This window comes from Macaca fascicularis, chromosome 15 (genome assembly GCF_037993035.2).
Source record: "Macaca fascicularis isolate 582-1 chromosome 15, T2T-MFA8v1.1".
Lineage (NCBI taxonomy): Eukaryota > Metazoa > Chordata > Mammalia > Primates > Cercopithecidae > Macaca > Macaca fascicularis.
In genome coordinates, this window is record NC_088389.1 from 76,936,956 (window position 1) to 76,962,018 (window position 25,063).

The 25,063-nt window shown below is 41.7% G+C and overlaps 1 protein-coding gene across 6 annotated transcripts in view; it reads left to right on the forward strand.

The window, feature by feature from the left end:
• The window catches only part of CDKN2A (cyclin dependent kinase inhibitor 2A), a 26,641-nt gene extending 5,019 nt beyond the window's left edge, over positions 1 to 21,622 (forward strand). For 5 of the 6 annotated variants that reach the window (XM_045373326.3, XM_065530458.2, XM_065530457.2 and 2 more), the window contains exons 2-3: positions 18,424 to 18,730; positions 21,373 to 21,622. In XM_045373326.3, coding sequence (XP_045229261.2) covers positions 18,427 to 18,730; positions 21,373 to 21,386 — 318 coding nt within the window. In that variant the 5' untranslated portion in view covers positions 18,424 to 18,426 and the 3' untranslated portion in view covers positions 21,387 to 21,622. Of the gene's footprint in view, positions 1 to 14,847; positions 14,998 to 18,423; positions 18,731 to 21,372 lie in introns of those variants that run through there. The other variant, XM_065530455.2, reaches the window with a different exon arrangement.
• Positions 21,623 to 25,063: the final 3,441 nt, after the last annotated feature.

The following is a 25,063-nucleotide window of genomic DNA, read 5'->3' on the forward strand; positions in this document are numbered from 1 at the left end:
AGTAGCAAGAAATAAAAAACTGCATAAAATTCTAGCAATAAAGTGTTAAATTATGGTACAGTTATATTCTGGATCATCAGATATCTGAAGAATATTTCATAGACGGTTAAATGATTGCATTATAAAGTCAGGTTTTTTTTAAAGCAAGATTCAAAACAGTAAACAGTTTCATCTCTCTCTCTCTCTCTCTCTCTCTCTCTCCTTCCCCCCCTCCCCCATTAGTTATAATGGTTTCCTCAGGATGAGAGGGGTTGGGAAAATGGTTGGTGATACTTATTTTCTTCGTTTTACTTTTGAGTTTTCCAAAGTGCTATGACCATCACCAGTAAAATATACATTTCCAAAGCCTTTGACACGGTAACAATCCTACACAGTGGATGAACTAAGAACTTCTCTAGCCTTAGGTAGGGAGGGAGGGAGGAAAGACAAGGAAACTGAGTTGTTTAAGTGTCATACACGAGAACGTGGCTTTAAGGTCTGGGAAAACCTGCGAGGGCTGTGACTTCAGACTGTAATGTACGCTATGTCCGTTCACCAAGAAGTTCCATTTTTAAACCCATAAATCCGTAGCTATACCTGTTTCCAAGGTTCCTCGTGTTAGGCCTCTGGTAACAGCACTTGGCGCCCTTCTTGGGATCCCTTCTCTCCGCCCCCACTACCCCACCCTACAAGCACACTCTAGTCCCCTCCAATCAATTTCAGGCAGGTCTCGCTGCCTCCGAGCCACGCTGGGGATGCAAGGGCCCTGGACCCCAAAGAGCGACCGACGACAAGAGATGAGATGCACGCTGCTCCTCCATTCCTCAGCCCCCACCATTCTCCTCCTCGATCCTAACTTCCCCACTCTCTCAATTCCTAGAGACGCTGCGGATCCCAGAGGTTTAACTGGCAGCTGGAGCGAGGTCCTCCATCAAGAATTTAGACGCTTGGTCCAATTATCACTCCACCGCGCGCACTTTCCGCAGGAGCGATGTGATCCGCTATCATAACTGCAGACCTGGGGTTCCACGTGGAGGACGATTGGGATTTCACTAGCCGGAGTGGGGGTTGGAGCAGACAGAGTCTGAGTGGGCTTAGTGGACGAAAGGCAAGACATGACAGAAGGCAACTCTGGGTCACCTCTCCAGCTTGGAACTGGCTAGGCCTTGTTTTGGAGGGGATGGGTAGATGAGAAGTGAGTCAGGGTTACTCGGAGAAACCACGGGGAAAGTGCGCTTCGAGACTCCACAGCCATTTCGTTCCCTTACATGCCAGATGGAGACCCAAGAGTGTTGAAAGGCCTCGCCTTCCCTCAGTTTCTCCATCTGGTGGTGCAGGATGGTATAGAGAGTGGCCCGTAGTATTTTTCCAGTGATGATGTCTGTCCATTGTTTTCTTCTTGTATTGCAGCTTTCCCCATGTTTGAAAATTTTCTTTTCAAATGAAATCATTGATTAGAATAAAAAAACGACAGTAGCTATTAAAACAAGATCAATTTCCATGACAGTAAACCAACCGATGGAAAAAACCTTAGGAATTAATAAATGAAGGATTTGTTTGGTAGATGATAAAAGGTCCTTTTAAAGGGTCTGACCCTTCCTGGAAAATACCCACCAACTTGGGACCTCAACAGATTCACCATATCCTAATTCATGCTATTTTAATGTGTATTCAGCAAACCCACATGTGTTTACAATTGTCGAAGCTACCAAATGTCAATAGCGTTTTTTTTCTATTTGTTGAACGTGAATCTCATGTACGAAGCCATCTAAACAGAAGAAATTACAGGAATGATTTTAAATACAAAAAACCAGTAGTATTGCTAGAGGAGAATTAATCAAGGACGGCATTATGAAGAAAGTGAGGGAGAATTTTCAAAGGGCAGAAAGATAGGGCTTGGTGGACCAAGGAAGGTTTCCATCTAAAAGGAATGGCAAATCCTTAGAGTCCCTGAACCCACTGAGTCTTGGACTGTTTAACTAATATTTGTAGTTCCAGATATAGCACAGTGCATTGTACATAGTGATATTTTTTAAAAAATATATAATGCCTCGTAGATTTTTTTTTAACTTTTATTTTAGAAAGAGGGGGCACATGTGTAGGTTAATTACAAAGGTATATTGCACCATGCTGAGGTTTTGAGTACGACTGAATCTGTCACTCAAGTAGTGAGCACAGTACCCAGTAGGTAGTATTTCAGCCCTGGCTCCTTCCCTTTCTCCTCCATCTGGTAGTCCCCAATGTCTGTTGTTCTCATCTTTATGTCCAATTAGCATTTGCTTTTTAAAAAGGGTGGTTGAAGAAATTCTGAGTGCTTGTCAGTGTCTCTCAGTGCATTTATTTAATTAATGAGCCCTGGAATGATGGTTGCATTTTGGCAGAACTATACAATCAAAAAGAAGTAATAAAAGGAAAAAAAAAAGTGAAAGCCATCAACTACAAGACTGAAATTCCCAAAGCATCAGAGATCCTTTCAAAAAATAGTACGTTGATTTTTATTTTTTATGACATATTGATTGGCTTTGTTCATGAAAATATAAACATGTTATCACAAAGGACTTTTTAATTCTTCTTCAACTATTTCTTAGTTTTCTCTTTCACCTTCAAAATAAAATATCATAAATTATTTAAATAGTTGTGAAGGCAGTAGGATTTTTTTAAGAGAGAAAGGTTTTATAGAGGTTCAGAATTATATGAACAAAGACATGTAATCTCTTAATCAAATTGAAACTAATAAAATCGTACAATAGAGGTAATGTAAATTGAAAAAGTCTTTGCTTTCTTAATTGAATAATGTGAGTAACTAGAAATTTTAAAAATATGGCAAAGGTTAACAACAGCATTATTACCTGGGCTGCCTTTAAAAATACGTATTTCTGGGGTTCACTTTCAGAAAATTTGATTCAGATTTGCTGTGGGTCCCAGAAGTCTGCATTTTAAATAAACACTTGAAGGATATACTATTACAAGTGGCCCATTGGGACACAATTTGATGAATATGACCAATTTTACTTTTTTAACCTTATTTCTGCTTATTTATCTTTGAACTGAGGTCCAGGATTTTAGGTAAGATTTTAAGTTTAGAGTCAGTTTACTGGATCCCAGGGAGGACAGTCTGAGTAATCAGTGGAGGAGTTATTTCACCAAATGAAGGAGACCCTTTATTATTATGTGATCCTTTGTATGAATTGGAAAAGAATTTCTCTTAGATACTACATTTTTACAATCAGAACATAGTTTAAGAGAAAAAATATAACAAGGTATATTTGTGTTTTAAAGCTTACAGAACCATACAGAAATTTTCCACATAGGCTATACGTTGTCTTTTTAAAACACTATATACACTTACTTCTTTTTGTACAGAATGAATGGATCTCTGTGTGTGTGTGTGTGTGTGTGTGTGTGTGTGTGTGTGTGTGTGTGTTGTAATGGGGGTTTCTTTCATTTTATGATCCAGACCAGGCTCGTAATAAACATGACAACCTAAAATTATGTAAGAAAGAAAAATCAAAGCACAAGTGTTTCACAGGTTTAACTTGTGCTTATCTAAGATCAGGGCAAGATTGCATGAAAATGTAGCCATAGCAGAATAAAGCATTTATGGACAAAATGATGGGTCTTTATGTCTCTGTAAAAGCACAGTGAGAAGGGGGAAAATATAGATGGAAAATGTAAGCTAAAAAGTAACAATTATAGGAAAAACTAAAATATCATGCCTTTCAAATGATCATTTTTCTGCTTTTAAGCTACAGTTTGTCTAATATTACACCAGTGACTTTGCTGATGTATTAGGAAAAAGCTTGTTTTGCTTTCTTTTCTCGAGTGCCACCATTTTCTTGCTCTCATTCTCTTTCAGGCTGCCAGATCATCTGACTCAGCAATTGTATAACTCTCTCACCCAATTTAAAGAAACAGCAGCTATCTAGAGAACAGTGACTCCCCCAGTTGAAAATCTAATTGGTAAATGTCCAACATCGGACACTTTGAATTTTACTCCATGCAATTTACATACTGAATAGTTGAAGTTGAATATATTAAACATTTAATTTTTAAAAGAAGCTTATTAAAACTTTCTTCCTAAATCACATGGTAAAGTTATCATTTTCTTCAAAAATAATTAGGAGGAGCTTAACAATAATAGGACACTTCAATTTCCATTATCTCATTTAATTATCACAATATCTTTATGTTTTAGATGTTTCATTTTTTCATTTCATAGATCTGGAGACTGAGGATCAGATAGGTTGCATGGCCTGCCAAGAGTCATTGACTGGTAATTCGTATATAGTTGAACTTGGTTGCCCATGGAGTGCTGTACATATTTATATGGTTTCAGCTCCATCTTTTTTAGTTAATTATTCTTTTGAAAGTTGCTTAACCCCTTTGGGCCTCTGCTATACTCAAGCATCAGTCATATAAGTCACAGTAAATATTTATTGGTTGAAAAGAGGTTAACATCTTTCAAAAATTTATTTTTTGATCAAAATAAAACCAATGAAAAATTCTCATATGACTGTACGTATAAATTACTTATTCCTACCTTAATTTAAAAGCAATAAATGGGATACCTATTCACCAGCACAGGAACCACTTGAAGCATGCAGTTGAAAGATTACTTTCTTTAGCATTCACATGACCTGTGAGCAGATTGTATTTCGTTTACTTAATAGCTGTCATGGTACCAGAATGAAGCATGAGAAACTCTCAGTGCTTTCATGTTCTCATCTGTAAACCTGAGACCCTATGGTATTCAGGTAATAAGAGGTAGATAAAATAGTATGTGTGAAGATTCACTGTAAATTTTTAAACAGCATATGTTTGTCAGTTATTATAGTGCCTAACTAAACTATGCCCTTAAGAAAGCACATTAGTTTTTTACAGTAAATACCTACTTCATTATAATTTTTCAGTGTAGCTAGAAATTTCTAAACTCCACTTTAAAAATATACATATAATAAAAATGTATGTATTCAGACTCCTGGTATATTCCAAGATGTTAGGTAAAATCAGTGTAAATTTGCATACTTTTAAATTCACATCTGTACAGAAGCTCTATATGGTGACCTTTAGGGTGTGCCTCTAAACTCTTCTAGTATTCATAATCATTAAAGAAATATTAAACAGTAGGATATCAAAGAAAGACACAAAATACACTAAATAGTATGCTTTCTTAAGGCTAAATTGACTTGGGGGTTTTAAATCAGTACAGAGTAAATATACAGTATATTCTGTTATCACTGCCATTTCGAGAAATTAATTATGGAAGTTATCTTAACTATGACAACACAAAAGATAAAACTCTACCCTCAAGTCAGAGACTCAAAGGAAAACATGAGTGGAAATGTTAAATCTGCCTGTGAAAACTGCTAAAACATGAATAGGAAGCATTTACTTATTTAATCAAAGTTGATTACATTTCATCAAGAAGTTGATTCCCCTGAGGGGAGTTAAATCACATTATCAGGTGAAGAATGTGATTTGAGGAAGAATGGTCTAACACAAGAAAATTTTCTTGCAATCTTTAATAATATCAGAGGGGAGATTGGCTTCAGAACTCTCCTAAGTTCAGGAAAGGACACAGAAAATTGAACATTAACAGTAAGACTATAAAGTCCAAAAAAAGCAGGCTACTTTTAAATGATAGTTTTTTAGAGGGGCAAAAGGGGGACAACCATTCTCCATTTGATGAGGAAAGCTTCCATGTAGGTGGTCCCCCTGAAATTAGAGTATCCTAAACCATTGTTAAACCTATCAGTGAACCATGAATACTAAACCTCCACTCCCGGGAGTGAAAACCGAATACAATATTATTTACCTGTAACTTTCAACATTATCTCAGAGCTCTAACAGCACATACATCCATCAGCAGCATAAGCAGAAATGAGATATTATATATGCTTGTGTTAGCAACTAAAAAGGACAGCATGTTTGAGAGGGGAAAATCTGTCCCATCAAGAAGGAAAAAGAGGGAGGTTAGGAATAGAAGTTTAGAGACAGAAAATTTTGCAATTCCTCAGTTTTAACTGTAGTTTCCCCATTGTACCTTCCACTTAAAATGCACTCCAAGCAGTGGAGGTGGGTAGCAATGAATGCAGAGGAAATACTGAACACGGTGACACTCTCCAGTGTCACTTCTCATGATTTAATGAGGGATTTTTTTTGGAAATTCTTCTGTCATAACATGGGCAGCTTTGTTACAAAGAAGCTGTTTTTTTTAGGAAGTTAGAATTCAGAGGTAGCATCACACCTTTTAGAAGAGAATTTGCTTGTTGAAATCACAGATACCTGCCAGAATGTACAGGAATTAATGAAAAATTACTCAAAAGGACATTTATTTTGATGACCTAAATAAATAACTTGATAATAAATGTCATACATATTCTCAAAAAATTAAAAAGCACCATTTATTGAGAGCCTACCCTGCACCCGGATTTTTATATATCTGACATTCTCTATTCCTCACAGTAACCTTACAGGGTAAATTTTATTTTCCCCAGTTTGTGAAGTGAGGAAATAAAGGCTCAGAAAGTTTACATAACTTATTCAAGCCCACAGAGCTGGTAAATGAGAGGTCAGTTCTATCTGAGTTTAAAGACTAGCCTTGTCCCACTTGCATATGTGTCATTTTCATTATGATTAAGGATATGGTTGGCATTTCCCCCCACCCACATTAAGTCCAATTAAGTAGCTGTGGCCATAGAAAGAATGGAGAATGGAGAGAGGAACTGAGTTCAACAGTTAAAGCAAACATTTATTAGCTGAGTAACCATAGCTACATAGTTCCTCAATATGTACCACTCCTCCATTTTGTTATCTATAAATCAAAATGGTGACTTTAAAAAAAGCAGTTTTGCAATATATTCAAGACCTTTCTACCCTTAAAAAACTGCAATACTAATTTTAGTAGCAATTAGAAACACCTTAAATATCTGACAACAGGGACATCATTAAGTAAATTATAACTATTTTTCCAATGGAATGTGTTACAGCTGTCAAAAGTAGCATTTATGAAGTGTTTTTGGAGAAGTTTGGAAAATGCTCTAATAAGTTAGAAAAAGCTCATTTCAAAATTGCATAATATTCACAATGTAAAGATTAAGCAAAGAAAAAGAGGAAGTATTTCAAAATGTTAATAATTATTGCTTTGTGTAGGGTAGTTTTTCATCTTCTATGTGCAGCTAATTCCTTAATTATTTTTACATGTGTGAGCTTTAATCAGGAAAGCAAATCATTCAAAAATGAGGGGACTGAATTAAGTGACTTTCAGGAGACTTTGCGTGTCTTTAAGTTCCAAATTTCTATCACTATGTATTACTACTGAAGAATAATCATAGAAGCACAGTAGTTTCTGAAAATGGAGAGTCAGTAATCTTGGCCCAGGTTTTGCAACTTGCTCTAAAGCACAATCCTCAAAGAAAAGGAAGCATTGATGAGTTGTCCACCACATACTGGATAAATTATCATTAGGAAAACAGATATTGTAGTAGGGAGAGTGAGGACCTCTCAAACAGAACTGAGAACCTTAAGTTTGAACTTTATCTTATTTTCCTTATTACTTAAGCACTCTGAGCCTTTTGTTGTCTGCATTATGAAGAAAGAATAATACTCCCTATCCCATGGGACAGCTGTGGAATTGTAAATTACACGTATAAAACTGCTTAATGCTTGTCACATAGTTGGGGTTCAAAAAATGATAGCCGTTATTTTCTGGGCAACTTTTAATGAATTTTTTATTATCTCTATTTCTTCCTGCCTATCTCCTCTAATTATGTTTATTACTTATTTTGTTCCTCAGGATGAGGCCAATTCTCAATATCTGTGCTGTACATAATATACATATATACCAAATATGTGCATATAATATGTACATACATACATACTGTGCTAATGTTTTAGTGTTCTCAGCTGATCAAATAGCTACAAATAGGTATAAGTAATTCACCACAAGTAATTTATCAACATAAAAAACATTTACCAAAATGTTAGGGAATAATTGTTTTCATGAGCTGCAAAGATTCCTCATTTCACAAGCATACACCCTAGAGACATTTTAATAGTAAATTTCTTACATAGATTTAAAATCACATTTGTTTTGCACATAATTTAGAAAAGACACCTGCTATATAATAAGTAATATACTTTTAAGTTTCCTTCAGAATATTCTTGGGAAGATGATAATAGGTACTGCTAATTCTACATCCAGTTAACATTTTGGAAACTAAGATTGGAAATTATGACTTAACTATAATTAGGCATTAAATCTGCAAAACATCAAAGAATTTTGCATTTTGTACTCCTTGCTAAGATCCAGTTTGAGCAGGAAGAGAAATTTTACAATAATTCTGAATGAGCGAAGATAGCATAGAGTTTCTAAAAGAGTACCTTCCTTATAGCAAATACTAAATAATTGTGTTATACTGAATTTAATTAAATAGAGGATAGTAAAGGGGAGAAAGAAACATCCTCTGTCTTGAAACTTCTACAGATCTGCTCCCAGGGACACATTGTTTTTTCTTAGCAAATCTGTTTGGAGGTCTGCTCTACTTTCTCAGAGGTCTCCCTTTCATGCTGAAGCGATCTTTTTTCCTTGTAGAAAATAAATAATTAAATACCTTGCAATTATTTACCTAAGAAAGTACTTCTTTCCCATTTAAAATACTCTCACCACCCACATTGGACCTTAATTATCAGAATTTTTAATTTTTATCTGGGGCAGCTTCAGGAGCACTTTGGCACTTCAGGGCCAAACCACAATCTGTTTTCACACATTTGTGATTTGCCCATTTTGTAGATCAAGACATTGAAGCTAGAAAAAAAAAAAACGTCATTTATTCAGGGTAATAAAGTAGGTGGTAGAGCTAGGCCAGGGACTCTAATTTCCTTACATTATTGCTTTCCTAAATTAAAGGGATGCATGGAATTATTCCTCCATCGCCTTTGCCTTCAAATAATTATCTATTGCACCCAATATCCTATTCTAGAACTCATCAAGAAGGCTTAACACAGCTGCACCTAGGAACTCCTTTACAGGGCATATGTCTTGCTCTCATAAGCTACTTCCTAAGGAATTCTCTTTAATTATGGGATTGTCTCCAGACTCTGAAACCTTTTTTTCCTGGTAACACAAGTGTGAAGTGTCATTTATCAGAATGCATCACTCCAGTCTTCCCTCCTCAAATGATTACTGTGGGCTCTACTCAAGAGCTCATCCCAGTTGATACCACCTTCCTCCTCCAGAGAAACAAATATATTGATGGTTGTTACCAATACATGCTCTTGACTAAGAACCCTTCTTTCTTAATTAATATTGACAACTTTAAGCCCAGTGCCTGACATATAGTAGGTACTCAGTTACTCTTTTTCAAATACAGTTATGAATGATAATTCTAATAAAAGTAACTCTTTTTTGTCTGCTAGTTTTATTATGTTTATTTAATTCATTAGAAAGGCCATGCATATAGTACAAAATTCAAACAGTACAAATCATGGAATGTGAAAAGTAAGTCACATGCCCATCCCAGTTCTTTATTTCCTTGCCTCACGGGTAACAGCTTTTCCTGTATCTCCCCAGAGATATTCTATGTATATTTTGTTTTTAACATCAAGCTATATTTAAAACAATTATCTTTAATAATAATGTTGAAAGTGATAAAGAAATATGTGTGTATTATCTCACTTCAAGTATAAAGAATAGAACAAGAGAGAGCCCATTTTGAAAATTATGGACAATGAATCTAGATATAATCTCAAAAGATTTCACAGTCAAAAAAATAGATACATGAGATACATGAGAACTCTCTCATTAGATAAATGAGAACTGTCACTTGGTCTCAGTGTAGAGCTATTGCCTCAAATCCTTTTATTTTCTTAATGAAATCATCTGCTTATCACATGAAATACGTGCATATTGTACCTTGCCAATCCCACAATACCACGTCAGAACCAGAACCTAACTCTAGGACACTACTTTCTCAAGTATCTTTCTGTCTCTTTCTGGTAATACGTTGAATTAATATTCACATCTAGTATGACTAGTCTTTGATTTGTAGGGTTGCTGAAGTAGTAACACCACTGCAGGGCTTTCTTTAAAGAAAGTAATCAGGTGTCCCTACTGTGTCATGAACCCTCAGTTGGGTTCTCCACTCTGATTTTAAAAAACAAAACAAAACGCTTCTCTATCTGAGTCTTACTCCTCTCTACTCATAAGAGGTATTCCAAACCTTTACCATTCTCAAACTTCCTAACCCACCATCTTATTTTCACTCTGCAAACAAGCTAACCTCCTTATTCATGGAATGAAGTGCCTCAACTTCCTCCCCATTCTGACCTTTTCTCCCTCCCAAATCCATGTATCTCTTGTGACAAAATCTATAACCACCACTGTACATTGAGTTCTATTTCTTCATTACTTTTGAGGGACCTCGGGTCCTCAAAAATATCCTATCTTACCTGTGTACTTCACTTTTATTCTCTTCTGACTTTCCCTTCTCTTCACTTGGCACTTGCCCTTCTAGGTATGTGTGTGTTCAGGTCTCTTCCACCTTCCATCTGCCTCACTTCATGGCATAGGGCCTTGAACTATCACAACCAAGTTATGAAAGAGTAGTCAACACAGTGTCCTCACTTCCTTGCCACCCCTTCTCCTAGTTTTTCTTTTGACTGTCTGAGGAGTCCTTCACAGGCTGTTTTTCAGGAATAAGTCTAAATGAATTACTTTCAGTTTTCCTAAATGTCTATGCCTTTGCACATCCTCTACCTCTGCCTAGAATATCTTTCTCCTGCTTTTCCATCTTTAAACTCACATCATTCTTCAAGACTGGGATCAGCTCTCAGCGTCCAGGAAGCCTTTGCCTACTAGAGACAAATGAGAATGAGTTTTGTCCCCTTTTCATTTTCTTGTATCATTCTACACTTTATTTTGCTCTTCTAAGAGCATTACATGCCCCATTTAATCCCTAAACAACTGTTTGAGGCAAGTACAGTTATTATCCTAATCACGCAAATGAGAAAACAGAGGCCCAGACATGTTGAGTAACTTTGTTAAAAGTTAACCAATAAGTGGAACAGCTGAGGTTTGAACCCTGGCAGTCTGACTCTAGAGATATTATGTTTGACCTACTTCCCCCTACCCCCACCCCATGTCGGCCCTTAGCGTCTGAGCTTGCTGAATGAATGAACAGGTGGTAGTCTTTTTTTGTTATAAGACTGATCAGAATTAAGTCAGGTTTAAATTTCACAGTATAGATTTTCAAAACTGCCAAGGCATTGCAAATCTAAAAAAGAATGGCATTCTCAGGAAAGAGGAAAAGTAAGTGTGAGAATAATAATAACAATAACCAACAAACTTTAGTAAATTCTAGTAAATGTAGTAAATTTTTACATTAAAAGCTTTTGGACATACATTATCATATTTTATGACCACATGAAATATATTATAATCTCATTTTGCACATAGGAAATCTGAGGCTGGCATGAGGAGCACCGAGATCCAGGACTGTATATTTTCATTCTTCTAGGGGTTTGCAACTCAGGTCGATACGTATGAGTAAACTGGGAGCGTGGTGGGTTCTTTAATAGAAAAACTAGGAAAGTTTTCCCACTATTATTAACTATTTACATAAGATTTATAATAGATAATGGACTTCAATTTCTAGAGCAAAAGGGCCCCACCCAAGGAGGCCATAATCCTTCCAGTGCTCTACTGCAAGGTAAGAGAGTGTATACATATCTAAAACTTGTTCTTGGTATTTCCAAAGCAGTCAACTTTTACACCTGTATATGATGCATCCAAATGTTGTTTTTTGTATGGTTGCATCTCCCATCTTCTTCACCAATAGCTATACATGTATTTCAGAAGAGCTGAAAGAGTTCTTGATGTAGAAATCCATGGTAGAGTTTCAGAGAAATCCCTGAATTCCCTGAAAGTTTTATCTAGAAATACATGTGGAAGTGAACACATCTTTAAAAAAAAATCATTACATACTTTATTTTTTGAGAAGAAGGCATTTCAGCAGCCTCTTGAAGGAGCCTACTCTTCCCACTCTCCCACCCCCATTAAGAACCATTGTAGGACGGGCATAATGGCTCAGGCCTGTAATCCCAGCACTTTGGGAGGCCGAGGTGAGTGGATCACCTGAGGTCAGGAGTTCGAGACCAGCCTGGCCAACATAGTGAAATCCCGTCTCTACTAATAATACAAAAATTAGCTGGGTGTGGTGGCATGCGCCTCTAATCCCAGCTACTCTAAGCTGAGGCAGGAGAATCGCTTGAACGCGGGAGGTGGAGGTTGCAGTGAGCTGAGATCGTGCCATTGCACTCCAGCCTGGGCAACAGAGCGAAACTCCATCTCAAAAAACAAACAAAAAACCCATTGTATTAGTGATGGAAATGTGTTCCCTCCCTCCCAACCTGGCAACCACTCTTTCTTCCTCCTCCATCATAAAATACCTTAAGCTAAACTAAACGAATTTTATTTATCGATAGTTTGAATTTTCCATATCATTGCTACACAGCTAAATGAGAGGTACTCCGAGGAAAATATAAATGGCACAGTAATGCATTGTAGATTTTAATAACATACTTGACATCCCAAATTGTTTCCATTGGCTTCATTTTAAAAACTACGTGTTTTAACATCAAGCAGACACTAAAAGTACAAGATATACTGGGTCTACAAGGTTTAAGTCAACCAGGGATTGAAATATAACTTTTAAACAGAGCTGGATTATCCAGTAGGTAGGTTAAGCATGTGCTTAAGGCATCAGCAAAGTCTGAGCAATCCATTTTTTAAAAACGTAATATATGTTTTTGAAAAGCTTAAAAAGTAATAGTCACAGGAAAAATTAGAACTTTTACCTCCTTGCACTTGTTATACTCTTTAGTGCTGTTTAACTTTTCTTTATAAGTGAGGGTGGTGGAGGGGCCCATAATCTTTTCAGGGAATAAGGTCTTCTTGATCTTTCTTTCTTTTTTTTCTTTTTTTTTTTTTTTTTTTTTTTTTTTTGAGACCGAGTTTCGCTCTTGTCTCCCAGGCTGGAGTGCAATGGCGCGATCTTGGCTCACTGCAACCTGCGCCTCCTCCTAGGTTCAAGCGATTCTCCTACATCAGCCTCCCAGTAGCTGGGATCACAGGCATGAACCACCAAGCCCAGCTAATTTTGTATTTTTTAGTAGAGACAGGGTTTCGCCATATTGGTCAGGATTGTCTCGAACTCCTGACCTCAGGTGATCCTCCTGTCTCAGTCTCCCAGAATGCTGGGATTATAGGCGTGAGCCACCGCGTCCAGCCTTTCCTTTTATATAATAGTGATAATTCTATCCAAAGCTTTTTTTTTTTTTGAATCGGAGTCTCATTCTGTCACCCAGGCTGGAAGGCGGTGGCGCGATCTCGGCTCACGGCAACCTCTACCTCCTGGGTTCCAGCGATTCTCCTGCCTCAGCCTCCTGAGTAGCTGGAATTACACACGTGCACCACCACGCCCGGCTAAGTTTTGTATTTTTAGTACAGACGGCCAAAGCTGGCCTCGAACTCCTGACCTCAGGTATCTGCCCGCCTCAACTTCCCAAAGTGCTGGGATTACAGGCGTGAACCACCGCGTCCGGCTCCAAAGCATTTTCTTTCTATGCCTCAAAACAAGAGTGCAAGCCAATCCTCAAAACGGATAATTCAAGAGCTAACAGGTATTAGTTTAGGATGTGTGGCAGTGTTCTTAACTCTTATATGTATTAATATACAACAATTCATTTAAACTCACAACACCCCTGTAAAGCAGGGGGTACCCATATTCCCTTCTCCCTTTATAACTAAGAAAAATGCAAAGTATTTTCAGTAGGAAAGAGAAATGTGAGGAGTGTGTAGGAGACAGGACAATGTGTAAAGCGGGTCTTTGGATCACTGTGCAACTCTGCCTCTAGAACACTGAGCACTTTTTCTGGTCTAGGAATTATGACTTTGAGAATGTAGTCCGTCCTTCCAATGACTCCATCTCCATTTTCCTATCTGCCTACAGGCAGAAATCTCCCCCGTATTAAATAAACCTCATCTTTTCAGAGTCTGCTGTTATACCAGGCAATGTACACGTCTGAGAAACCCTTGCCCCAGACAGCCATTTTACACGTAGGAGGGGAAGGGGTGGAGAAGGAGAGGGTAGGCCAACTCTCCAAAAGGAATCCTTTGAACTAGGATTTCTGACTTAGTGAACCCCGCGCTCTCGAAAATCAAGGGTTGAGGGGGTAGGGGGACACTTTCTAGTCGTACAGGTGATTTCGATTCTCGGTGGGGCTCTCACAACTAGGAAGGAACAGTTTTGCTTTTTCTTATGATTAAAAGAAGAAGCTATACTTTCCCTATGACACCAAACACCCCGATTCAATTTGGCAGTTAGGAAGGTTGTACCGCGCAGGAAGGAAACGGGGCGGGGGGCGGGGGGATTTCTTTTTTTCTTTTTAACTGAGTGAACGCACTCGAACGCGCCTTTGCTGGCAGGCGGGGGAGCGCGGCTGGGAGCAGGGAGGCCGGAGGGCGGTGTTGGGGGCAGGTGAGGAGGAGGAGCCCAGTCCTCCTTCCTTGCCAACGCTGGCTCTGGCGGGGGCTGCTTCCGGCTGGTGCCCCCGGGGGAGGCCCACCCTGGGGCGACTTCAGGGGTGCCACATTCTCTACGTGCTCGGAGTTAATAGCACCTCCTCCAAGCACTCGCGAACGGCGCCCCCCTGCCTGGAAAGATACCGCGATCCCTCCAGAGGAGTTGAGGGGGACAGAGGCCGAGGGGGCTCTTCCGCCAGCACCGGAGGAACAAAGAGGAGGGGCTGGCTGGTCACCAGAGGGTGGGGCGGCCGCGTGCACTTGGCCGCTGCGGAGAGTGGGAGAGCAGGGAGCGAGCAGCCGGGAGCAGCATGGAGCCTTCGGCGGACTGGCTGGCCACGGCTGCGGCCCGGGGTCGGGTAGAGGAGGTGCGGGCGCTGCTCGAGGCGGGGGCGCTGCCCAACGCACCGAATAGTTACGGTCGGAGGCCGATCCAGGTGGGTGGAGGGTCTGCAGCGGGAGCAGGGGATGGCGGGCGACTCTGGAGGACGAAGTTTGCAGGGGAGTCGGAATCAGGTAGCGCTTTGAGTCTGGAAAAAAGGGCTTCCTGGGGAGTTTTCAGAAGGGGTTTGTAATCACAGACCTCCTGCTGGCGAAGCCCTGGGTGCTTGCGAAGCCAAGGAAGGAATGAGGAGGCACGCGCGTGCCGATCTCTCGAATGCTGTGAAGATCTGAAGGGGGGAACATATTTGTATTAGATGGAAGTATGCTCTATCAGATACAAAACTTACGAAGGTTTGAGATAAAACGGGAGTCTTAAAGAAATGTAAGATGTGCTGGGACTACTTAGCCCCCAATTCACAGATGCCTGGATGGAGTTTATCTTTCTTACTAGTAGGGATTATCAGTGGAAATCTGTGCTGTATGTTGGAATAAATATCGAATATAAATTTCTGATCGAAATTATTCAGAAGCTGCCGGGCGCAGTGCCTCACGCCTTATAATCCCATCACTTTGGGAGCTCAAGGAGCGGGGGGATCACCTAAGAGTTCGAGACCAGCCTGGCCAACAGGTGAAACCCCGCCTCTACTAAAAATACAAAACTTAGCCGGGGGGTGGTGGCAGGCGCCTGTAATCCCAGCTACTCGGGAGGTTGAGGCAGGAGAATCGCTTGAACCCGGGAGGCTGAGGTTGCAGTGAACAGCGAGAGGGAGCCACTTCACTCCAGCCTGGGTGACAGAGTGAGACTGTCGAAAGAAAGAAAGAGAGGGAGATTAAAAAAAAAAAAGCATTCAGAAGCAACTACATATTGTGTTTATTTTTAACTGAGTAGGGCAAATAAATACATGTTTGCTGTAGGAACTTAGGAAATAATGAGCTACATTCATGTGATCGTGCCAGAAGTAATATGTAGTCACCATTTTGGGAATATCTGCTAATATTTTTACTGTTTTGCTATCTTTAGCTTACTTGATAATAGTTTATTTTGTGATAGAGTTTTCAATTCCTCATTTTTGAACAGTGGTGTTTCTCCTCTCCCTACTCCGGTTTTGTGAGGGAGTTAGGGGATGATTTAAAAGTAATTAATGCATGGGTAACTTAGCATCTCTAAAATTTTGCCAACAGCTTGGACCCGGGAATTTGGCTTTGTAGTCCTAAAACATCTTAGAAGAGACCTTATTTGTTTAAAAACAAAAAGGAAAAAGAAAAGTGGATAGTTTTGACAATTTTTAATGGGGAAGGGAGAAGAACATGTAGAAAAGGGGAAGTGTTGTTGGCTTAGAATCCTAACTACACTGGTGTTTAATATAGGAACACTTATTTGTATAATATTTTTAAATGCTAAATTCATATCAATTTATTATCAAATGGGTTTAAGCATCCTACACATTTTAATTCAATGAATTCATTTTCTTTTTGCTTTGGATTTATATCATGATTTAAATATTTACATATGGGTTACTTTTTAGGTTTTTCATTCTATGAAATATAATAAAAACCTTTAAGGCTAGTTTTATGACCAAGACAAAGAGAACTTCAGTGAACACACGGAACAATAAATATGCTGCAACATTTTGTCTTTCTTTTTGTAGCTGCAATTTGGTTTGCTTATACTTTCTCTTTGTCTCTTTGAAAACTAAGTCAGTTTCACTTTCTCAGGACAGCATTTAATAACCATAATATAATTTAGTATAATTCCTTGATTTAGGCAAATTATGCAATTTGTGTTTAGTATGAAATGTACCTAAAAATAAGTAATTCCTCTTTAACACAACCATCCTCAAGCTAATATAACAAATAACAGTTATCCTAAAATAAATTGTTTATTTCCACCATGCAACACTCAAATTTTAAGGTTGCTATGACTGGAGACAGTATTTTAAAATTCCTCTCTGGAAATGGCTTTGTTTCCAAGATGATTTAGGAACCAAAAAGGTGACCATCTCTTGTTTAATGAACTCTCAAATCATAAACCTGGGAAGCCTTTTCGTTTCCTATTGCTGCTGTTACAAATTACCACAAATGTGTTAGCTAAAACAAACAAAATTATTATTTTACAGTACAGTTCTAGAGATCAGAAGTCAAAAATGGGTCCACTTTGGGAAACTCTAAGGGACAATCTGTTTCCTTGTCTTTTCCAGCTTCTAGTGACCATCAAATTCCTTGGCTCATATTCCCTGTATTTTCTCTGTGGCCTGTGCTTCCATTCTTTTATCTTCTCTCTGACTGTGACCCTCTAATAAAAACACTTGGGGTTCTATTGAGCCCACCCTGAAAATTCTGGATAATCTCCCTCAAGACCATTACTTAAATCACATCTGCAAAGCCTCTTTTGCTACATAAGTTAATAAATTAACAGTTTCTGAGGATCAGGACATAGACATTTGTGGGGGGGGACCTTATTCAACCTACCACAGGAAGGAATTTTAGGGCTAGTCTAGCATTCTTATTTTATACTTGAAGAAATTGAATTTTTGGAATTGGAGAGCATTATGCTAAATGAAATAAGCCAAACACAGAAAGACAAATATCACATGTTCTCACTTATCTGTGAAATATAAAACAAATACATTCTTAGCAGTAAAGAGTAGAATGGTGGTTGCTGGAGCTGGGGAGGGGGGCAGTGGGAGGAATGGGGAGTGGTAATCAAGATACAAAGCCTCAGTTAAGATGGAAGAAATAAGTTTGATTTTTTTTGAGATGTGTTTCACAGCATGATAAATATAGCTAAATAGTAAATCCCAAATGCTCTCATTTGACAAAAATATCAAATATTTGAGATGATGGATGGGTTAATTAGCTTGACTTAATTCCACATTGTGTTCAAAGATCATAACTTCATATTGTACCACATAAATATATACAACTGTACTATGCCAATATGTAATTTTAAAACTAATTTAATGAAAAAGAAATTTAAGTTCAACGTTCCCAGAAACTAAGGGTAACTTAAAAGTTTTGTGAGAATTTGTTTAAAAAAACAAACAAACAAGTTTTCTCTTTTTAACAATTACCACATTCTGCGCTTGGATATACAGCAGAGAACAAAAAAAAAAAAAAAAAAAAAATCTCCAGGCCTAACATAATTTCAGGAAGAAATTTCAGTAGTTTTATCTCAAGGGAAATACAGGAAGTTAGACTGGAGTAAAAGTCAGTTTGTCCCTGCCCCTTTGCTATTTTGCCCATGCCTCACAGTGCTCTCTGCCTGTGGCGACAGCTCCGCAGAAGTTCAGAGGTTATAATGGAATTCAATGTGATAGAGAACTCGAGAAGGAAATTGGAAACTGGAAGCAAATGTAGGGGTAATTAGACACCTGTGGCTTGTGTGGGTGTCTACTTGGCGGTGAGGGGGCTTCACACAAGCTTCCTTTCCATCATGCCGGCCCCTACCCTGGCTCTGACCACTCTGCTCTCTCTGGCAGGTCATGATGATGGGCAGCGCCCGCGTGGCGGAGCTGCTGCTGCTCCACGGCGCAGAGCCCAACTGCGCCGACCCCGCCACTCTCACCCGACCCGTGCACGACGCTGCCCGGGAGGGCTTCCTGGACACGCTGGCGGTGCTGCACCGGGCTGGGGCGCGGCTGGACGTACACGATGCCTGGGGCCGTCTGCCCGTGGACCTGGCTGAGGAGCGGGGCCATCGCGATGTCGCACGGTACCTGCGCGCGGCTGCGGGGGGCACCAGAGGCAGTAGCCATGCCCGCATAGATGCCGCGGAAGGTCCCTCAGGTGAGGACTGATGATCTAAGGATTTGTACCCGGAGAGCTTCCAAAGCTCAGACCATTCATTTTCCAGCACAGAAAGTTCAGCCCGGGAGACCAGTCTCGGGTCTTGCCTCAGCTCACGTGCCAATCCATGGGAGGGCCTGAGTCTCCCGATCGCTCTTCCCCGCCAGGGCAGCAAATGGGAAATAATCCCGACATGAACTTGCGCACGTGAAAGCCCATTCTGTACATTATACTTCCCAAAGCATACCTACCCTCTCCTAGTTCAAGGCCTAGACTGCGGAGCAGTGAAGACTCAAGAGGCTAGAGGTCTAGTGCCCCCTCTTCCTCCAAACTAGGGCCAGTTGCATCCACTTACCAGGTATGTTTCCTCATTTGCATACCAAGCTGGCTGGACCAACCCCAGGATTTCCAAACCCAATTATGCGTGACATCATCTGGAGATCTCTCAATCTCGGCTCTTCTGCACAACTCAACTAATCTGACCCTCCGCTTTATGCGGTAGAGTTTTCCAGAGCTGCCCCAGGGGATTCTGAGGGCAATAGGACCAAGACTTCGCTGACCCTGGCAGTCTGTGCACCGGAATTTGCAGCACTCTGTGGCAGACAGAGGCCCTCTCCTTTCCCTCTTAAACTTGTGCAAGAGATCACTGAGAGATGAAGATAGAATTGTGGTCCTCCTTGCCCTTGCCTTTCCTTTTTGCGATCTCAAAACATCCTCCCTCCGCCCCCATTCCATGACCCCAGTTCCTTACCCCCCACAGCTGTCTGCTGAAAGTGCCAACATTACTCAATTGTTTCTAGAGGAGGAACACCTTTAAAAATATATATATATATGAAGCAATACACGGGAATTAACACGAATATTTAAGGTAAAACATGACCTTGAAGATTCTGAAATCCACCTTATTTTGGCCCAGAACGGGGCACTGGGCTCCCTGGGCCATAGGGGAGCTGGAGAGGACGGGGTGGAGAGTTAGCTCTAAGCCCTCTGCTTGGAGATGCTGTAAATACAGAACGCAAAATCACCTTCGAAGTTAAAGACGCGAAGTTCTTCTTTACTCGGCCTCTGCTCCCCACCAATTCCCTCCAGTTACAGCTAGCATCCGGGTCCCGGTGAAGAAGGAGACTTCGCCTCCAATTACAACTAGCATCCGGTCCGGATTTAGAAGGAGTTGCCAATTACAGCTCGGTTCCAGGGTTGAGCGAAAAGCTGGAGGAGCCAAGTGGGAGAGGGAGTAAAACTATCGAATTGGGCCACAAGCAAATGAATAAATTGAACGACTCAACCAAACCGAAGATATTTAATCCAAGCACACAAGTCTTTCATTTCTTCCTTCCTCCCTTCCTTCTCTTACTCCCCAACACCCCCTCTTCAAGCACAATTAATTACATGGTTAGATTCTACTGCGTGATCAGCCCTGTTCTAGGTGGTGGGCACGCCAAGGTGAATGAGACCAAACAAGAGTCTTGCCCTCATGGGGTTTACATTTGGAGACAGGGTCGATCTATTGCCCAGCCTGGAGTGCATGGCGCGATCACAGCTCACTGCAGCCTCAACCTCCCTGGCTAAAGGGGTTCTCCCACCTCAGTCTCCCGACTAGCTGGGACCACAGGTGCGCGCCACGATGCCTGTTTTTGTTTGTTTGTTTTTGTTGTTGTTGTTGTTGTTAATAGAGACGAGGGTTCACCCTGTTGTCTGGGCTCAAGCGATCCTCCCCCCTCCTCCTGAAGTACTGGGATTACAGTCCCAAGCTATCGTGGCCGACCTGGGAAATAGACGTTAAGCAAGATAACAACCTATTTTCAGAGAGCCAGTTTATAAAACCAATGCAATGGGTAAATATGAAGTGTGAATAGGAGGAGAAAATAAAGAGTGGTTGGAGAATCTAATGAAAGCTAGGGAGGAAGAAACTCTCAAGTGCAAATGCTGCCTCAGGAATAAACATAAAAAGAAACTCTCAAGTGCAAATGCTGCCCCAGGAATAAAATAAACTTGAGACTCTCAAGTGTAAATGCTGCCTCGGGAGAACCAAACGGCAAGCTGGAGCCCGTACACAACGAGATTAGAGAGAAAGGCAGAAGCCAGATCATATGAATAAATGAGCATCCATTTTGTTTCAGAAATGATAGGAAACCATTTGTGGGTTTGTAGAAGCAGGCATGCGCAGGGAAGCTACGGGATTCAGCCGAGGAACGCCAGAGCCTGAGGCGCCCTTTGGTTATCGCTAGCTGGCTGGCTCATTCCGCACCAGGTGCAAAAGATGCCTGGGAAGGCGGGAAGGGAAAGGCCACATCTTCTCGCCTTTGCATGGTGAGCAACCACTGACACTCATTACATAACACTCGTTTTCTTCTTGCAACCCCGCGGGCCGGGCGGTCGCGCTTTCTCTGCCCTCGACCGGGCGGACCTGGAGCGCTTGAGCGGTCGGCGCGCCTGGAGCAGCCAGCCGGGCAGTGGACTCGCTGCTGGACCAGGAAGGTGTGGGAGAGCGGTGGTGGCGGGTACATGCACGTGAAGCCATTGCGAGAACCTTGTCCATAAGTACTTCAATGCCGGTAGGGACGGCAAGAGAGGAGGGCGGGATGCGCCACACATCTTTGACCTCTGGTTTCTAACGCCTGTTTTCTTTCTGCCCTCCGCAGGCATCCCCGATTGAAAGATCCACCGAGGCTCTGAGACACCTCCGGAAACTTAGATCATCAATCACCGAAGGTCCTACAGGGCTACAACTGCCCCCACCACAACCCACCCCGCTTTCGTAGTTTTAATTTAGAAAATAGAGCTTTTAAAAATGACCTGCCTTTTGAAGTAGATATACGCCTTCCCCCACTACCGTAAATTTCCATTTATGTCATCTTTTATATATTGTTATAAAAATGTAAAAAAGAAAAACACCGCTTCTGCCTTTTCACTGTGTTGGAGTTTTCGGGAGTGAGTACTCACGTCCTAAGTGCACATTTATGTGAGCACTTCTTGCGAGCCTCGCAGCCTGAGGAAGCTGTCGACATCATTACAGGCTTTTGTGAACTATGCAAGCTCAGAGGGGTTACTGGCTTCTCTTGAGTCACATTGCTAGCAAATGGCAGAACCAAAGCTCAAATAAAAATAAAATAATTTTCATTCATTCACTTATATATTATCAACATTTATTGAGCACCTATTACAACAATTTAATTGCATGGAATACAGCATCGTTTCTGACACTGTTGTTTCATGTATCTCTTGGAAAAACGCTGCTGTTAGACATCCAACACTATCTTGAGATGATAAAATATCAAAAAGCGTGTCTCAAGATGGATGAAATGCTGTTAAAATGGTGAATAGAAACTCTAGGGCGACCTCATATCGGTAGACTAGCACATCTGGAGATCCGTATTTATCCGACTTCCGGTTCCAAATCACGCGAGGTCTGGGATATTTTGCTCACTAGGCCTCAGCCAGGTAACTGAATCCGGCTAAACCTGGCCCACAGTCTCGGAATCCGACTTGGCTCCCCGGTTCCAGAGGGATGTGAGGTTGCGAATGACTGCCGCCAAACCGGAAGGAACTCTGCGGTTCTCTGCCACAGTGGGATTGTTGCAGGCACGCAGCTCAGACTTCACTGGGGTTGGGAGATGCTCCTGTCCACGCTGCCTCATCCCAGGCTGGAGCACCGCGCCTCTATTTTTTTTTTTTTTTTTTTTTTTTTTTTTAGGTACACGCCACATAACATAAAACTAAAACTTTTAAAGAGTAGAATTCAGTGGCATTTAGAACAATGTTATGCAACCATCACTTATGTAGCCCGAAACATTTTCGTCAACTGCATAGGAGGCCGCGTTAAGCATACCTGTTAAACCCTTCTTGCCTCCAGCCCCTGGCAACTACAAATCTCCTTTTGTCTCTATTCTGAATATTTCTTATAAATGGGATCATACAATATGTGACCTTCCGTGTCTGGCTTCTTTCACCAAGTGTAGTGTTTGAGGAGTTCATTCCTGCAGCAGCATGTATCAGTACTTCATTTCATTTTATGGCTGAATCATATTCCATTGCATGAATATACTGGAAATTGCTCATCTACTCATCCAGTGATGAACATCGAGTTGTTTTTTTGGCTTAAATTTATTCATAGTGTTCTCATATAAATACAAATATGTAATTATTATTTTATTTCTATTTATTACATTAATTATTATTTGTTTTTATATTTTATTGTATTATAATAATTTTATAATATTATTATACTATGATAACAGACCGACTCCTATGGGCTGTTGGTGTGCTCTTCCACTGGCGTGCTCCCTGCCGCTGGGGTGCCCAGCTCCACGTCCAGTTCCTCCGATGAGTTCCTCTGGACGTACTGCCGCTAGTGTGTCTGCCTGCTAGGGTCTCAGGGTTTTCATAGGCAAAGGATGGGAGCGTGGCGGGACAGGGTGGTCTTGGGATATGCAACATTTGGGCATGAAGGAAGGAGTGCCTGTCCTCACCTAGGTCCAGTGGGCATAGGCCCAGGGGAGGGCCCTTACCAGGGACCCGTCTTTGTCTACCCAACACTTCCCTGCCCCTCTTCCCTATCATTGTGTTTCAATTACGTTTGTCTGGGTTCAGCACTCCCTTGGTTGCTGTAAAGTTTCTTACTGTTTCCCTGAGTTCCCACGAAGTCAATTCTGGCAGCTTTTGCTTATTTTTCTGTGTTTCTGTATAGGAATGGGCCCTATGAGCTCACTACTCTGCCACTTTCGCTATTATCTTTTGTTGTTGTTCAATTTGTGTTTTAGGGCAGGAAGGTCAAATGCTTCTGATGTGCCAATTTCCTGCCTCCATATGTCTCCTGTGTCTGGTACTCAGTGCCCATGCCCGGCATCCTCACTTTCTGGGTATCCGTCTGTCAACATTTCTCTGAAGCTCGCTAGCTCTACCACTCAGCTGTCCCCCTGAAAAATTTCTCCACCTCCCCCCGCAATTGTAGGAAGCTCGCCGTCCTCCTTACCCTTCCTCAACCCCACTCCTGTTCTCTCCCTTTTTTCCCCCTTCCACCCCCATTTCCCCGACTTCTGCTGGGGGTGGGAGGGATAACCGGTTCGAAGACATTCCCCTCCCCCTCGCCGCTTCTCGGGCGATTGCTGATTCGCAGTCCTACGCTCCACTCGCCAGCAGGCTCCGCTGTGGTGTGAGCACCTCGGGGAGCGCAAAGGCGTCCGCTTTGAGGCGCTGGACCTCAGGCCAGGAAGAGCCTATCTCCGGGACCTTTTTAGGGAGATCTGCTGTTAAAGCTGCCACGCGTTTCCCGAGCACACCGAGCACACACCTACTGGGCCTGACGACTCCAGGGAAGGACCTGCTCCGGAACTGAGGACTAGACCCAGGTCCCAGAACTACCGGTGGAGGAGGCCGCAGTAACCTCCGAAGCAGGCTGAGAGACTCGGGTGGGCTTTCTCCAGTGAAAAAAAACAGAAGCCAGAGGGAAAGGGTGGATGGAGCAGGAAAGAAGGATGGGTTCTAAGCATGGCTGTTTCAGGCCCTGAGGCTGCAGAATTGAATGCGGGACTGCAGTTTGGAGGCGAGGGCTTTCCATAACCACGGACTAAAGAAACCTCCGAACCAACCGACTGAGCGCCTGGGCTGTGGAGCAGAGGGGGAATAAAAGGCTCTGCCGACCGAAACCTGTAAAAGCTTCCTTTGGGGCGCGCGCCAGGAGGTTGGCGAGGCCCAGGCGCGCCCGGGGTGCGGCGACCTCGGAGCCCGCGGGACGGGAGAGCAGCCCTTCCCTTGGCCGGGCCTCCAGCACCAAAACTCGCTGGGATCCTCCCTGGGGCCCACGCCAGTGCCCTACACCCAGGTACTCTGGATGCGGCCAGGTGGGAGGGTCTTCACTTCACCTCCACCTCCTTCCAGATCTCACGTGCCTTATTTACGTAATCAAGTTCAGGAAATAGCAGAAAAGAACCTTTTTTTTTTTTTTTTTGAGACAGAGTCTTTCTCTGTCGCCAAAGTTGTAGTGCAGTGGCGCGATCTTGGCTCACTGCAACCTCCGCCTCCTGCGTTCAAGCGATTCTCCTGCCTCAGCCTCCTGAGCAGCTGGGATTACAGGCGCCCGCCACAACACCTGGCTAGTTTTTGTATTTTTAGTAGAGACGGATTTTCACCATTTTGGCCAGGCTGATCTCGAACTCCTGACCTCAGGTGGTCCGCCCTCTTCGACCTCCCAAAGTGTTGGGATTACAGGCGTTAGCCACGGTGCCGGTCCAGAAAAGCACATTTAAAAACTACAGATTGATATCCTTGTTGAACATTGATGCTAAAATCCTTAACAAAATACTAGCTAACAGAATCCAACAACACATCAAAAAA